Source organism: Trichosurus vulpecula, chromosome 1, assembly GCF_011100635.1.
Source record: "Trichosurus vulpecula isolate mTriVul1 chromosome 1, mTriVul1.pri, whole genome shotgun sequence".
Classification (NCBI taxonomy): Eukaryota; Metazoa; Chordata; class Mammalia; order Diprotodontia; family Phalangeridae; genus Trichosurus; species Trichosurus vulpecula.
Genome location: NC_050573.1, coordinates 525,899,037 through 525,916,481, shown reverse-complemented (window position 1 = coordinate 525,916,481; position 17,445 = coordinate 525,899,037). Strand labels below are relative to the sequence as shown.

Below are 17,445 nucleotides of genomic sequence, written 5' to 3'. Positions count from 1 at the left end.
CAATTATTGCCTATGGAGATGAGGAAAGCAGGCCCATATTCCACAGTGACCTTTCCCTTTAATGACAGCCCTGTGGGCTGCATTATAAGCAAATCAAGTTGTTGGGAAAGCATTACCACTCCCAAGTTTTTTGGGCCCAAGAGATGTTGATGGGGCTTCAAATCACTGAGCAAAAGCTGCCTTCTGTCTTCAGCTCAAGACACATTGCCATCAGCTATGACACCTTGCCTTCCTTGCCTGATGCAAGAATATCAATAGTGAAGGTAGTGTTTATAGATGACCTAAGAATAACTCTGCGATCCCTAACATGTTTAGCATGCTTTCCCCATTGCGACCAGCATTACTTTTCCACTGTCACTTACCCGACGATTGGTGAAGACAGAATAGCACTCTTTTACCATCACTGATTTGATAATCTCTGGGTCCATGACAGCCAATACAGGTTGTCTGCCATCAAAAAACCTATACCCCCAAATGGAACAAATTACATCAGTCACCAAGTGTAATAGCAAATTCCCACCCATTAATAGGCCATGTGACCTGCTTACATCACAGGAAGCCTAAGTTACATGTGGTAGGAGGAGCTCGCTGAGAAGAAAAGGAAATTATGTCACAGGAAATGCTGAGAGAGCTTTTATGACAGAGCTGAGGGAAAGAGAGCAGACATGTGGTGGCTGTGAGTGAGTATTTGGAAAGGTCCCAGCAGGGGGCAGATGGTTTTAGGATGGAGTGGTTCTCTGCTGTGGTGTTATATATTGAATCCATTGCTGCTGTGATAAATTTGGTGTATTGGTTTTGGGATCTGGTCATTTGGTGTCTGAATCAATGGTGTATATCTTCCACCATCTAGGTGGAGACTCTCATGTATTTTGTGATACAGAACCATATAGGCATTTTGACAATTATCAACTATATTGTGATTATTGCCTTGCTGATACACAGTTACTCTGTTGGAAACAGAGGTTTCAAGTGGAAACTATAAATTGATGACCATGAGCTCACTGTCCCCTTATGTTTTCTCAAATTTGAGATGTGGGAGTAAACCAAGAACCCTAAAAAAACTCATGAGAGAATATTTATGAAATACTTAGTGCATTCTTAAGTTAGAATGCTGACTGAGACACTTTCTTCCTCTGTGACCTCATGGAAGTCACTAGCATCTTTCAGACTTAGTTTCCTTGTCAGCAAAATGAGGGAAAGAGTAGCATCAACCTTAGAGTGTTGTTGTGAGGATCGAATAAGAGAACATGTACAAAATACTTTGAAAACCTTAAAGATTAAGTTTTTGTTGTTGTTGTGAGGTGATATGGCAAAGGGGAATAGTTTCATTGAGGAGGTGACATTGGACTTCAGCTTTTAAGAATGGCAGGAATTCAGTAGGAAAAGGAAAGGAGGAGGGCATTTCAATGACAGCAAACAGTCTGAGCACTCACAGTGGCATGAGAGTGGCAAGTGTGTTTGGGAGCTGAAGAGTCATCCAGTTTGGATAAAGAACAAAGAGTACAGAGGGGACTAACAGGGAATAAGCCTGGGAGGATAAGGTGGTAACATGTGAGGTGGAGTCTTGAACATCAGAGAGTAGTTTCTGAATATTACTTGGGAGGCAGTATGGAGCCAGTGAGGACTTTTGTGCAGACACATGAGCATAAACATCTAATTGTATTACAGATGATCCAATAAAATTCCAAATTCCCCATTTGTAAAACTCCAAAGGTCCCTATTCATGATGAAAATGCAATCCATCCTCAAAGGACAACTGGGGAACATGTTGTTTTTGTTTTTGGAACCATGCTAATATAGAAATATGTTTCCCATGAATTCACATATATAATTAATATATTACTTGCCTTCTCAATGAATTGTGGAGGGACTGGAGAGAGGACAATTAATACAAATTCAAAAATGTTTAAATGAATGTTAAAATAAATGGTTTTTTGAAAAATTTAAAAAATGAAAATATTTTTAAAATGGACCAAGTAGAAGGGAGAGTGGAGGCAGGAAGAATCCTATCAGGAAGCCATAACAATACTCTGGATGAGTGGTAATAACAACTTGTACTAATGTTGGTAGTGGTGGAAGTAGGATTATAAAAGGGATTTGAGAGATGTTGCAGAGATGGAATTGAAAATTCCAGGAAACTGAAGGAATCTGATATAAGATGAAGAAAAAGGAGTTAAATATAACCTTCAAAGTTATGAAAATGATAACCATATTGAACAGAGGTTTCAAATTCATAAGTGATCTACAAGCAGCTTTAAAAGTCTTGGTTACGGGGGCGGAGCCAAGATGGCGGCTGGTAAGCAGGAACTAGTATGAGCTCCATACCGAGTCCCTCCAAAAACCTATAAAAAATGGCTCTGAACCAATTCTAGAATGGCAGAACCCACAAAACAGCAGAGGGAAGCAGGGCTCCAGACCAGGACAGCCTGGATGGTCTCTAGGTGAGGTCTATCCCACACGGAGCTGGGACCTGGGAGCTGGGAGCTGGGAACGGAGTGGAGCAGAGTCCAGCGTGGGCAGCGTGGACCATCCAGACCAGAAGCCGGGCGGAGGGGGCCCTAGCGCCCTGAATCAGTGAGCTGCGGCAGTTACCAGACTCCTTAACCCACAAACACCAAAGACTGCGGAGAAGGTTAGTGGGAAAAGCTGCGGGAGTAGAAAGAGTTCGCAGTTCGGCTTCCAGCCCCAGGGGCAGCAGAGGTGGGGCAGCTACAGCTGTTGTTACTTCCGGCTCCAGGCCCACCTGGTGGGAGGAATTAAGTGGCGGATCAGAGCAGGAGTGCACGGCCTGCTGAAGATCTAAGCCCAGTCCGGGTTGCGGGTTGGGTAAGGAGCAGTGCTGGTGTGGCAGAGCTGGCACCTCCCCCCCAAATGTGGAACATAGAACTCTCTAGTCTACAAGCAGTCATACCCCGCTGAAAAACTCAAAGGTCTAGTTAGTTGGCTGGGAATATGGCCAGGCAGCGAAAACGCACCGAGATTCAGTCTTAGACTTTGCATTCTTTTTTGCTGACAAAGAAGACCAAAACATACAGCCTAAAGAAGTCAATAAAGTGCAAGAGCCTACACCAACAGCCTCCAAGAAAAACATGAACTGGTCCCAGGCCATGGAAGAGCTCAAAAAGGATTTGGAAAAGGAAGTTAGAGAAGTAGAGGAAAAATTGGGAAGAGAAATGAGAAGGATGCGAGAAAACCACGAAAAACAAGTCAATGACTTGCTAAAGGAGACCCAAAAAAGTACTGAAAAATACACCAAAGCAAACAACACCTTAAAAAACAGACTAACTCAAATGGCAAAAGAACTGCAAAAAGCCAATGAGGAGAAGAATGCCTTGAAAGGCAGAATTAGCCAAATGGAAAAGGAGGTCCAAAAGACCACTGAAGAAAATACCACTTTAAAAATTAGATTGGAGCAAGTGGAAACTAGTGACTTGATGAGAAATCAAGATATTATAAAACAGAACCAAAGGAATGAAAAAATGGAAGATAATGTGAAATATCTCATTGGAAAAACCACTGACCTGGAAAATAGATCCAGGAGAGATAATTTTAAAATTATTGGACTACCTGAAAGCCATGATCAAAAAAGAGCCTAGATATCATCTTTCAAGAAATTATCAAGGAGAACTGCCCTGATATTCTAGAGCCACAGGGCAAAATAGAAATTGAAAGAATCCATCGATCGCCTCCCCAAGTAGATCCCAAAAAGAAATCTCCCAGGAATATTGTCGTCAAATTCCAGAGCTCCCAGATCAAGGAGAAAATACTGCAAGCAGCCAGAAAGAAACAATTTGAGTATTGTGGAAACCCAATCAGAATAACCCAAGATCTGGCAGCCTCTATATAGAGATCGAAGGGCTTGGAATACAATATTCTGGAGGTCAATGGAGCTAGGATTAAAACCTAGAATCACCTACCCAGCAAAACTGAGTATCAAGCTCCAAGGCAAAATATGGACTTTCAATAAAATAGAGGACTTTGCTGGTGGAGTTGTGAGCTGATCCAGCCATTTTGGAGAGCAGTTTGGAACTATGCCCAAAGGGCTATAGATATGTCCATACCCTTTGACCCAGCAATACCACTTCTAGGGTTGTATCCCAAAGAAATCACACAAGCGGGAAAAGGACCCATATGTACAAGGATATTCATAGCAGCTCTTTTTGTGGTAGCCAAGAATTGGAAATCAAAGGGATGCCCATCAATTGGGGAATGACTGAACAAGCTGTGGTATATGAAGGTGATGGAATACTATTGTGCCATAAGAAATGGGGATGATGCAGACTTCGTAACAACCTGGAAAAACCTACACAACATAATGCTGAGTGAGAGGAGCAGAGCCAGGAGAACGTTGTGCACAGCCACAGATATATGGATCCCGTGAGGACCAACCCTGACATACTGCGCTCTTCTCAGCAACCTAAGGGACAAGGACAACTCCAGGAGACTCAAGATGGAGAATGCCATCTTCATCCAGAGAAAGAACTGTGAAGTTGGAATACAGATCGAGGCGCACTACATGCTCACCTTTTTTGCTTCTCTTTTGTTTTTGTTTTTGGGTTGGTTTTTTTTTTGGTTCTGTTTCTTCTTTCTCATGATTCATTCCGTTGGTCAAAATTCTTCTCCACAACTTGACTAGTGCATAAATTAATTCAATGCGAAGTTATACATGACAGTTATATGAGATTCCATGCTGTCATGGGGAGGGAGGGGGGAGGGAGGGGAGAAAATCTGGTACTCAAAACTATGTAGAACCGTGTGTGGTAAACTAAAAATAAATAAAGAAATTTTAAAAAAATAGAGGACTTTCAAGCTTTCTCAGTGAAAAGACCAAAACTGAATAGAAATTTGACTTTCAAACACAAGAATCAAGAGAAGCATGAAAAGGTAATCAAGAAAAAGGACAAGAAAAAGAAATTGCAAGGGACTTACTAAAGGTGAACTGTTTTGTTGACATTCCTACATGGAAAGATGATGTGTATGATTCATGAGACCTTAGTATTAGGGTAGCTGAAGGGAATATGCATACATATATGTTTATGTATATATATGGGTGAATGCGTATGTATGTATATATCTATGTGTGTATGTATATATTCATATATATATATATATATATATATATATATATATATATAGAGAGAGAGAGAGAGAGAGAGAGAGAGAGAGAGAGAGAGAGGGAGAGAGGGAGAGAGCAGAGACAGGGTGTGTTGAAGATGAAGGGAAGATATCTAAAAGAAATAAAATCAAATTAAGGGATAAGAGAGGAATATACTGAGAGAGGGAGATAAGGAGAGATAGAATGGGATGGATTATCTCCCATAAAGGTGGCAAGAGGAAGCAGTTCTGTGGGAGGAGGGGAGAGGGCGGATGAGGGGGGAATGAGTGAACATTGCTCTCATCAGATTTGGCCTAAGGAGTGGATACCATACATACCCAACTGGGAATCTTACCCCACAGGAAAGAAGAGGGAAGAAGAAAAAAAATGGGGGGGATGATGGAGGGGAGGGCAGATGGGGGTGGAGGTAGTCAAAAACAAACACTTTGTAAAGGGGACAGGGTCAAGGGAGAAAATTCAATAAAGCGGGATGGGTTGGGAAGGAGCAAAATATAGTTAGTCTTTCACAACATGAGTATTGTGGAAGGGTTATACATAATGATACACATGTGGCCTATGTTGAAAAAAAAAGTCTTGGTTACCATATTAAAATGAAATAGGAAAATGCTTAACAAACTAAGTAAAAGTATAGTACAATATTGCTATTGTTGTTCAGTCATTTCAGTCATGTGTAAATCTTCATGATCCACTTAGGGTTTTCTTGGCAAGTATACTGGAGTGGTTGGCCATTTCCTTCTCCAGATCATTTTACAAATGAGGAAACTGAGGCAAAATTAAGTGACTTGCTCAGGGTCACATAGGAAATAATTGTCTGAGGCTGAATTTGAACTCAGGTCTTCCTGATTGCAGGCCCCACACTCTATCCACTGTACCACCTATGTTAACAGCTAAAGTTGTGTACCATGACTTTCAATTGAGTGAAACTGACCTAATTTCTCTATGAATGGTCTTTTTCCTGTAATAGAAGTAGAGATATCTGTTATTAGGATTAACCCTAGAATGAGGGTTTGGAAGCGGGGATTGGGGGAAGAAAAGACTGAGGGATACTAGAAGAGGAGGTAGGAAAGCATTAAAGTACCAAACAATAGAGTCAAAGCCAAGAATTAAGGCAAACAAAACATAAGGGGAGCAAGCAGAATAGGAAAATGGTCAAGGACCACCATGAGTTGGGACTACTAGGCTTACTGAGAGTGAATGTGACAGGTAAAAAGAAATAAGTGGTGGTTAAACTGTAGAATTTCAACTCTTGATTTTAGTATAAGTGAGATTACATAGTTTCATATTTTATATAATAATAATAATTTTATATCTAACTTCCTAATATAAGGTATCTTTAACATCATTTGTCATTAAGAATTCATGCCAAAACCTGATCTAAAAATTCTTTTTGCAGGGTTTCGCAATATTATGAAGGTGTGAAAGGAATGCTTTGGAACCATAGAGGTTGAGAACTTGCATGGTCAGGCTATAAACTGAAATTTCCTTTTGTAGCCAAGACTGGAAGGTGAGTAAAGGAGATGATAATGAAACTGGCACTAAGGTCATTGAAAAAGTTGGGAAAGTTACTTGGAGGCAAGTAGATAACAAAGGGGAAAGTATTTGGTGGATAGTGGAAGAAGAATGATCTGGAAACAACAGTGATGATTAAGGAATATGCCTTCTCTGTCTTCTAACCCTATGAGTACTGGGTGGAGAAAGTAGAAGACAGAAGAGATGGTCAGGAGGCTGTCAGGTTTCTGTTAAGCAGGTAATTAGAAATTAAACTGGTTAAAATGTTTAGAGATATGTAGGAAAGTTGGTAAATGACAGGATGAGGGTTCTTTGAAGGACCAAAGCAATAGGACATGGAAAATAGGACTGGAGTAGGCCTGGGAAAGAAGAGGAGAATTAGAATAAGGGAAGTGTGTGTATATACACGTACATACAATACAACATAATACTACATATACATATGTTTATATATACATTTATGTATATGTGTATATGTATATGTGTATGTATCTCTTCTCTTTGAATTTCAGTGTGTTTGAGAGTGAGCTCAAAGTTTATAAAGGCCATGTTCTGTTGCTCATTAATTTTCATTGCTATTTGGTTATATTCCCTGTTGTAGACATCATATCCTATGGCACATTAATAAAAATAAAAACATTTGTGTTAGTGCTCAAAAGCTAAAATTTGGTGACGATTCTAGCCCTCTTCCCAAATCTCTAGAATCTGGGGGAGCTAATAGGAGGGTCCAGACTGACAAGGTATCAGGTACTACACTAATGTTAACCAATATATCATTGGTGACTCATGGAAATTAAAGTGAAATTGGTTCATGTGATATTCTGTAATTTGGTGTTACATATATAATTATGCATCATTCAATTATGCATCATTTCTAAACTGTCAGTATTTTTAACTCCTCCTTTTCATTAAGAATGATATTTACTAAGAATGGATTATCACAAATTCATTGGGTCCAATTTCATGGGTCAGAATTAATAAAATTCCAGGCAGTGAATTAAAGAAAGTGGAAGAATAGTCTGTTGAAGTAAAATTAATTCTCAAAGAAGTATTGGTTATCCTCATGGCCCTACATGTCCTTACTTCTCTGATCATCTTTTTTTATTCCTGTTCTTTTTTACATATTGAATTGTACAATAGAAGGGAAGCTCCTTCAGGGCAAGAACTCTTTCTCTTCTGTCTTTGGATCTGCATTGCTCAGCAGGCCTTTACATGGTAGGAACTTTATACAATGTTTCCTTGTTTGTTCAACATTCATATCATCATAGCACAGAAATAAAACAAGGGGATATGTACAGACTCCATGACATAAGATAATGCCATACTAGGTGCCTCTCTGATGATGCTATGGCCCTCAATCAGAATTCTGTGGCATTAAACAGATCTTCAATACCTCTACCTTGACAAATGTATTTGGATTGAGTGGGGACCCACAGGTGATTGATGATAGAAATGTGTAGGTATGATAGAAAAATAACAAAATACTCACCCCCAGATTTTCCCGTATTTTTTAAAACAAGTCAGGTCAAAATTTGCGAAACCCTGCAAAAGAATTTTTAGATCAGGTTTTGGCATGAATTCTTAATGACAAATGATGTTAAAAATGCCTTATATTAGGAAGTTAAATATAAAATTATTATTATTATATAAAATATGAAACTATATAAATTACATAAAATGTAAAATAATTACTATGGCTGTTATTCTCTTCACTTTGCCTAGAGGTCTTTGCCCACCCCCATCTCTACTTGTTGACATCTGACCCAGCCAAATGTGGTCACTTCCATGAAGTCTTTACTGATCTCTCCAGCAGAAAGAGATTTCTCCAGCATCCTTGCTCTCTTGATGTATACTATAATGCCTTATTCCCAAAAGCCTGTTTAAAGTAGGGATTGTTCTATTCACTGTATTTGTAACCCAGTGCCTAGAACATTGCAAGCATTTAATAAAATAGATTGGGACATGCTATACACTTATGCTCTCGATATATTTTCATTTATATTACAATTACATCAATAAATGTCATTCTCTGAACTGGATAATAGGCTTCAATAGGTCACCAGCAGTTGACTTTTTTATCTTTGTATTTCCCCTAGTGTAGGGCTTCTTAACAATTTAAATGCCATAGACCTTTTCAGTGGTATAGAAAAGCCTATGCACTCCTTCTCAAAATGATGTTTTACAATACACAAAACATATATCATTACAAAATAAACCAGTTTTTCTAAAAGTAGATATTCAAAAAATTCATATTTCCCATGTTGAAAATCCTTGATTTAATAACTATCACAGAATATCATTCTAAGTAGATGATTAATAGATGTTCTTTAAGAGAAGATCATTAAATAATTGTGATGATGAAATCCTTTAACAAATCCATTTTATATTTAATAGTATCTTACACTTTCTAAAGTTATTTCACATGCATTTCATGAACCAATGTGTCTCATTTGATTCTCACAACTGATGAGGTAATCAGTAAACTGAAGGACAGAAAAAGTGAATGGTTGCCCTATCTCAACTACTGATCCAACAGTCTGGGTCTTTGGACTCTAGTTCTTTCCAGCACATGACGCATCTTCTGATCTAAAGCTTCACATGAAGACTCTCCTATCTATCCATCAATATCTGGAGGTAAATGCTCTTCCATAGTCAGCAAAAAGGCATACACATCTTTCAAAACCAAGAATCTCTGCATTTGAGTTTTGCCTCTCACACATGCTGGTTGGGTGACCTTGGCCAAGATAATTAATCAATATTCTAGGTAATTGTCTAAGACTAAAACTTGTGGAAAAAGTCAGGTGGTAATAGCCATTAAGTCACCTGGGAATTCTTGTGCCAACTAAATCACAGGTCTAATCATCATCTCCTAGAGCACTGAGGGCACAGGACTCAAAGGAAGTTCTCTTTGAGTCAATGGCTAAATAAGTATTAATAACACTGACAACCATTCAGGCAGAATTTACTCTAACACATTCAGTCCCTAAGACTTGTTAATGAAGCCTTTTGTTCAATGAAAAGAGGGCCTGAGTACTACTACACACTCCATCCTATAACGCCGAAGGACAAGTACACTACAACTTTTCTTGGGATATCTGAGGTCTTACAAAGGATCGGAAGATCCTAGCTTCGAGCTGAAAGTCCAAGCCTCTCATTTTACAGATGAGGAAACTGAGGCCTACAGAGAATGATTGATTTGCCCAACATTACATAGGTAATAAGCATCAGAGATGGCATTTGTACCCAAGTCTCCTGAGCCAAGAGCAAATGCTCTTTCCACTGTACAAAGAGAGTAAACGAGAACTCATAGAAACTCACTTTGTGGTAGGAAAGAATACTGCCAAAGAATGGAAGAGGTGCTGGTCCTGGAATTCCCAGGTCCTTAAAGAGCTTATGTGTCCAGGTCCCATATCTGTAAAGTGAAGGAAAAATACAAAGACATTAGAGGCAAGGCCAAGACTAAAGACATAAATAGTGCAGTCCACTTGTCAGTAATCAGAAGGGGAGGAGCTATAAAGGTAACTCTGAGATAAGGCTTCATTCACTCAGATCCAGAGGCCAAGGGGGCATTTCCAGATACACTTTATGGCTCCCACGAAGATCCTCTGATATTATACAATCCAGCTAAGATTCCTTGAAATAAAACCCAAGAGTCAGTGAGGTCTGAGACAACATATTAGGTGTACTCAAGTTTGGCAGGCCTCGAGTAAAGCATCTTCAGCATTGCTGGTGGAATACAATCCCCTTCTTCCTGGACTCATTCCAACATCACTACAGCTGAATTCTACAGAGTGTTCTTAAAGTCCAGACACATAAGCAAAAATGCATATTTTCAAGAGATGAAATGGATGACATTTTCAACAACATTTTATTTAATTGGAATATTAACAAATAATAACTTCAATATGATTTCCATCATTCGTGATGCAAAGGTTGATGTGCTTTGCAAAATTCACATGAACTTGATGCAATAACTCCACATTGTGATCAATTTTAGCACATTTACTCTTTATGTGTTCAATCAAGTGTGTTGCATCTATGATTTTCATTGGGTATACTTTCTTCTTTAGCATACCCTAGAAAAAGAAGTCAAGGGGGCCAAGGTCTGTTAATATTCCAATATTCCAGTATTCCTATGTGTCCAGACTTTAGGGACACCCTGTACTATTCTGTGACTAAGACCAAGTCTTCATTGCTAGACAACCCAGTCCAGGGTCAATACACTTTCCATACAACCAAGGCAGCTCAGGACATGAGCCTCAGACATGAAGCCCTCCTCTCCAGGACCTAACCCAGCTCTGGTGCCTCAGACACCAGACCACTCATCTAGAGAACCAGAACAACAGACACCACAATCACAGTTTCTAATATCCCTCACTCACCTTAATGACCCACCCCAAGACTACACCTCTTACTGTTAGGACTGTATATGCAGGAAGAGCTATTTAAACCATTCCTAATATCCCTCCCTCCTTCTTTGATACTAGAAAGAGAAATGACTGCTTGCTATGACTATACTACTTACTCTTCTATTTGATACCAAATTCTCAGATGACAAAACAAAAATCACCCACTTCCCTTCCCTCCATTTTCCATTGTCTCATCCCTACACGTCATAGTCTTACTCCTCTCAGATAGCAATCCAACTCTGCCCACCTCTTCCATTGTGTCCTCTGGATCTGCATTTTATTATCAACACATTTCCCTTCATCTCCTGGGTTCTCATGCCTCAGGCATACTAGTCCTGGTATAGGACTCAGTACACTCCTCCCTTATTACCCCTAGCAGACCCTTCCTCTGGCATTACTTAGCAACTTGTAATCCTTTGAGTTTAACTCTTCCCAGAAATGTCTTTCCTAATCCAGTTCTGGAAGCAGTTACACACTGGATTACAGCTCTCTTTTCTCAAGCACTTCAGACACTGGCTCACATTTCCTCTGCAATCTAACCCTGCCCTTATGTGAGGTGACATCAATATTCAGTTAGTCCTCAAAACACCTTGGCCTCCCTATTCTTAATCTCAGCCCACACGTCCTATTCATTCATTTTCTATCAGTCACATGATAACAATCTTGATTTCATTATCACCCAAAATATTTCACTTCTATGATAAAGGAATCTAAAAACTTCCTTTGTCTGACCACATCTTATGATTTCTTTTCTCTCTGCTCTGATTTTTCATGTTTACCTTGAACTCTAGTCCCAGAACTACCACCATTCAGTATTCTCCTAGACTCTGGCTTCACTTTTTTTGGTAAAAATAATAATTATATATTAAGAAGCATTGGCTCGCTCTCCTTCCATCATCATCCACCCAACACTCACACTGTAAAAAGGAAAAGGAAAACAAAACCTCTATAGCAAATAAACAGTCATTCAAAACACATCCACACATTGTCCATATCCAAAAATGCATGTGTCCCTCTGCATAACTGCTCCATCACTTCTGTCAGGAGACAGCATTACAAATCATCACAATCCTTTGGACTCATAGTTCATCATTATGAAGATAAAAATTCTTAAGTTTTTCAGAATTGATCATTTTTCAAAATATTAGAAAATTATTTTCCTGTTTCTGCTCACTTTGCTTTGCATTCAGTTCAAAGTGAGATTCAACTTATACTCTTCCCCCATTCTTCCTCATTTGTTTAAATTTCTCCTTTCACCTCCAATTATGGGATATAAGCCCCCATTCCTCTTCTTTTTTTCCCAATTGTATTCTTTCCCTCCTCCCTTTCCTTTCACCTTAAAGAATTAAAACATTACAAAAATCATTTCCTAGGACTCGATCTTATTTGACCCATTCTATGACATCATCTGGCAATATAATTCTTACAAAATATTGCATTCTATCTCTGCCCAGTTGGAATGCAAACACTTCATCACTAAAACACTTTAGTCTTTTCGAATTTTCACACTTTTATGTATCTCTTTTTCTCAGGTTTGTAGTTTCAGGTTTCTACTTTAATCTGGTTTTTTCTTCAAGAATGCTTGGAAGTTCTCTATTTCATCATCAGCCATTTCCTCCCTGGAAAATTAAACTCATTTTTATTGGGTAAGCTATTCTTAGTTCTGCTTGGAAAACAACATAGACCACATGCTCTGCTCCTCTTTAATAGAAACTATTAAATCTTATAAGATCCTGTCTGTGGCTACTTAACACTTAGCATTGGCAATAGTTGACTTTCCTTTGGAACCTTTGGATATTGGTTCTGACATTCTTAGGGGTTTTCATTTAGACAGAACTGTCTGGCAAATTCTTTTAATTTTTCCTTTGCCCTCTAGTTGAATGAAATCTGGGAAGCTTTCTCTCTTAACTTTCCTAAATATAATTCCTGAGCTATTTTATCTGATCATGGTTTCCAAATAGTCCATTGATTAAAATGATCTCTCCTTGATCTGTTATCTAAATCAAGTTGTTTTTTTTCTTATATGAGAGACCTTACATTGTCTTCTCCTTTTCAATCTTTTGGCTTTGATTTAATATTTCTTCTTCTCTCATGGAATCATCTTGCTTGGACCAGTCTAATTTTCAAGGAGGCAGTTACTTGGATAAAATTTTGTACCCTTTATGACAGTTGATTCTCTTTCCAAGGGTGTCCTGCCCAAGTCTCATTTCTTTTTTATTTCTTTTCTCTGTCAGGTTCAATTTATTTATAGTACAATTTTAATTTAAATTGCTTAATTCTTGTCTTGTCTCTTCTAGGGATTCTAACTAGTTTTGTCAGCAATCTGTGGTTTTCTTCAGGGTTTTGTTTATATATAAACACATACATATATACATACACATATAAAAATATACATACGTGTCTGTGTGTGTCCGCATATATGTCTGTGTGTGTGTGTGTGTGTGTGTGTGTGTGTCTGCTTCTGTGTATTTTCCTGAATGCTTCTTTGTTTACTGCTTGGGTGTCCTTGGTCTACTTCAGAGATATGGGTACTGATTTCAGGTTCCCTCTCCAAGCTCTGTCCTGGGCTGGTGGCTGAATCTGTGATCCACTAGAGGCCAGCCTAATTTGACTTGCTTATCATCTGGCTTATCATGCTGGCTTATCATCTCATTATTCATCTGAAATTGCTTCTTCCAATGGCAATAACAATCTCTTAATTGTGAAATTTAATTCAATGACTTTTTCTCAATTTTCAAAGTTCTTTACCTCTCCATAGCATTTTTTACTACAACCACCACCTTCTTCTTGGATTCTATCTCTTTAGTATCTCTAACATGTTCACAGCTAATTACAAACAGGATTTATGCACCCATACTTTAAAAAAATCAGTAATTGTGGCAGGGTGGGTGGGGGGAGATATGAGACACTTCTTTTACTACTACTTCTTCAGAGTTAGGTGGCCTAATGGATCAAATACTGGACCCAGAGAAAGGAAATCCTTAATTCAAATACAGCTTTCAACAACAAATAGATGTGTGATCCTGGCAAAGTTACTTAATCTCCTTTTGCCTCAGCTTTCTCAGTTGTGAAAGTGGATCATAATGGTACCTACCTTTCAGGATTGTTGTGAGGATCAAATGAGTATATTGTTAAAGTGTATGCCACAGTACCTAAATATAGTACAACTTTGGAAACTTCTTTCTTTCTTACTCCCATGTTTCCTTTCTACTTTCCTTCCTTCCAAACTTCCCTTCTTTCTTCCTTAATTATGTGCTGCAGCATACTCAAGCTCATCATACCACCTATCCAGTATGCTTTAGCAGGTCCAGAGCTTTAATTCCTCGAAGACTTTTGTACTGAATAAAGAGACAGGCTTGCTGAAGGTGTTTAACGTTGATAGGATGTTGAGCAACGAAATCAAATCAAGATGGTAGATGGTGGAGTGCCTCACATGTGTCCATTTAATGATGCTTTTCAATTCATTGTGCTAAACCAGAATACATTGAAGAACTTTGTAATTAGATCCAAAATGGTCAAATGCACTTCCAGTTGGATTATGAGGAATCAGGTAACATTGTTGTTGGGACTTCAGGATCAAAAAAATATTTTGGAAAGCAATGTCCCCCAACATGTTATAAGAGTCACAAAATGGGATATATGTTTTAATTAAGCAATCCCTCTACTATGACAGCATCACAGAAATTTTTTAAAAATTTAATTACTTATGCCCATAAAAATATATTCCTTTCTTCTTTATTTTGAAAAGTAAAAGTGGGAAGCAAGTACTATGTACAAAATTGGCTAAAATAATTATGACACATTACCATAATCAAAAATATTAGAATTTCCCACAGTAATTATGGTTAACATACACAAGAAAATAAGGAAGGACCATTATGAGATGATGTATAGGAAAATCAACAAAACCAGAATGCTTATATCCTTACATTGTAACTTACACTGTTACAAAGAAAAGGATGTGGGCTCAAATACAGTAAAAATTTCTGTCAAGCCTGGATGGGAGCTATGTTTTTTTTGCCTTTTCATGTTATTTAGATGTAATTTTGCCTAATTCTACTTCAATATAGGCTGGAGTGTGGGCTAAGATTATGACTGCTGTTTCAATGGCTCAACTCATTAAGTTGTGAAAGTTACTAATAATTTTAAAAGTACTTGTTGATCTACATATTTAATATTCATATTATTTCCTCATTTAGAGCATAGTTTCTCTTCTTTTCTTTCTTAGCATATGTTTGCTGATTATAACCTCAAAGTAGTAGGTTCCATAGACATACTATATCATATTATGTTATTTTATATTTTATATAGGTTGGGTTGTATTCTTAGGCAGGCTACTCCTCTTGTCTCAACCTCAGGTTCCTCATCTGTCAAATGAGGGGGGAAATGAAGAAGTCGAAATAGATAGTCCCCAAAGTCCTTCCTAGGTCTCATATCCTATGCTCCTATAAACACTGTACTTCATCATTACCTTCAGCCAGCAATGGCTCAAAGCAGCACACACAGTCAGTTCTGACTGTCAGTATGGGATTTGGGATGATAGAATCAAGACTTTTAGGAGGCTTCTGAATCCATCTTCATAGTCCCTTTGTTATACGAATGATGAAACTGAGGCTGAACAATTTAAGATCCTTGACCAAAGTCACACTGGTAAAGGAGCATCAAGAGAGGGATCTGAATTTAGTCCCTTTTGCTCCACAGTACATTATCATTCTAGTTTGCTAGGTGCCTCCTAAGCCATCAGTGTTACTGTGATTTTGGCATGAGTGTGGAAGGTTCCCATGGCATCTAATGTTCATATTTCCTCAGTTCTTTGACCTTGGAACTCTAAGAAAGAAACCTGGATATTGGGATTATGATATTAAGCTATCTCCTTGTTCAATAACAACTTAATTCATTCCAGACTCCTTACTTTATATATCCTTGTGGAGAATTACCACCAAGTTCCCTCTGTTCACTTATAGGGGATTTTGAAAATCCTAGTACACAAAGGGCATATGAATACCAACTTCTACTATCTGAATAAATTAGTATGATTCAGAGTCTGCAGGAAAAAATAAAAAGAAAAATTTATGAAGTTCTGTGAATTTTCCTCTAATATTTAGCAGTGACCACTGTCTCATTTTGTGACAAACTAACCAACATACCAGGGAATAAACAAAGACTTAAGCACAAAAATATTTATATCCCATAGAGTATAATTAAATGCTAGACCTGGAAGCCATCAGAAGCCTAAAAAATAAAGACAGCAAATACTGAGGTTTAGGGTGTTGCAATATCTGAAGTTGAGTCTCTACCTGTTCTACCCAGAAAGGAAATTGGGCCTCATCAGCTTGTAGGGATTGCAACACTAGACAAAATTGATCAACTTTTATTTTTTTGTACCAAAAAGCTTCCTTCTCTGGCATGTACCCATGACATTGACAGTTTTCTAATTCCCTGCCTTATGAGGACAGAGATTAGTTAAAAGTGATGAATGGAGAACAATAGGAATGCTCAACTTTTGGTGATTCACCAACCAAAGCCTATAAAAAGACATGCAGAAATATGTCATATAGAATCCCTGTAAACTGGTTGATAGAAAATCCTACAGAGTTTTTTGGTCAAGATAAGCTTTAGGAAATAAGTTGTGATTTTTTAATCATAAATAAATACATTTTAAACTATGAAAAATAATAGAGAGCAAAATAAGAAAGATAATAAGAAAAACACCCAATTGACACGAACTTGGGTTTCTTTAAGGAATTTTCTGTTTTTAAATCACTGAACCAATACCAAAACAATCTCAAAGTCCACTCTTTTGGGAAAAGAGAATATATACTTTGATTAAGGAGATTATAGTGTTTCCTTGGTACTTTTTCTAGCAATCTATGTCAATTCCTGTATGTAAACAATGTCAGCATTTTCAGTTACAGAAATCCTAAATAATAAATATATCCTTATATACATTATGCAAAGAGTTGGAGCAACTAGAAACCAGGCATTGTGAAATGTCCTGCAACAGTCACAAAGGAGCTGCATCTAATCCCTTGATAAATTTTAGGAGGGAGAAAAAGGAGGTTGTCACTTACAGAAACAGGAGAGTCAGGAAGAGAACAAGCAGTGCCCAGGTTCCAGCACTTAAGCTTGGGATGACGTTCATTGTCATGCCTTCTGCTCAGTTTTTTATTTGTCTCTTTTCCTTGTCTCTGTTTGCACCTTAGTTCTTAATCCCTCAATTTCAAGGGTTGTTGTTATTCCCTGACAAAATCTGAAAGGAATATATAGACTGTAAAACAACAGGTGGAGTTAAAGGGTCAACCAATGAGGCTATGATCCAGCTGGGAAGTTTTGTTGTCCTATACAAATCTTCTTTAAAGTCTCAGAGTTTATCTTTATTGATCTATTGTGGGGGGGAAAGTTCATGGAATC

The 17,445-nt window shown here is 38.0% G+C and overlaps 1 protein-coding gene across 1 annotated transcript in view; it reads right to left on the bottom strand.

Annotated features, from left to right (window-relative positions):
* LOC118858287 (cytochrome P450 3A4-like) overlaps positions 1–17,176 on the bottom strand; it is a 43,174-nt gene extending 25,998 nt beyond the window's left edge. Inside the window, exons 1-4 of the mRNA XM_036768784.1 lie at positions 17,106–17,176; positions 9,944–10,037; positions 8,115–8,167; positions 363–462 (exon numbers count right to left, since the gene is read on the bottom strand). Of these exons, the coding sequence (XP_036624679.1) occupies positions 363–462; positions 8,115–8,167; positions 9,944–10,037; positions 17,106–17,176 (318 nt within the window). The remainder of the gene's footprint in view (positions 1–362; positions 463–8,114; positions 8,168–9,943; positions 10,038–17,105) is intronic.
* Between the last annotated feature and the right edge of the window lie 269 nt (positions 17,177–17,445).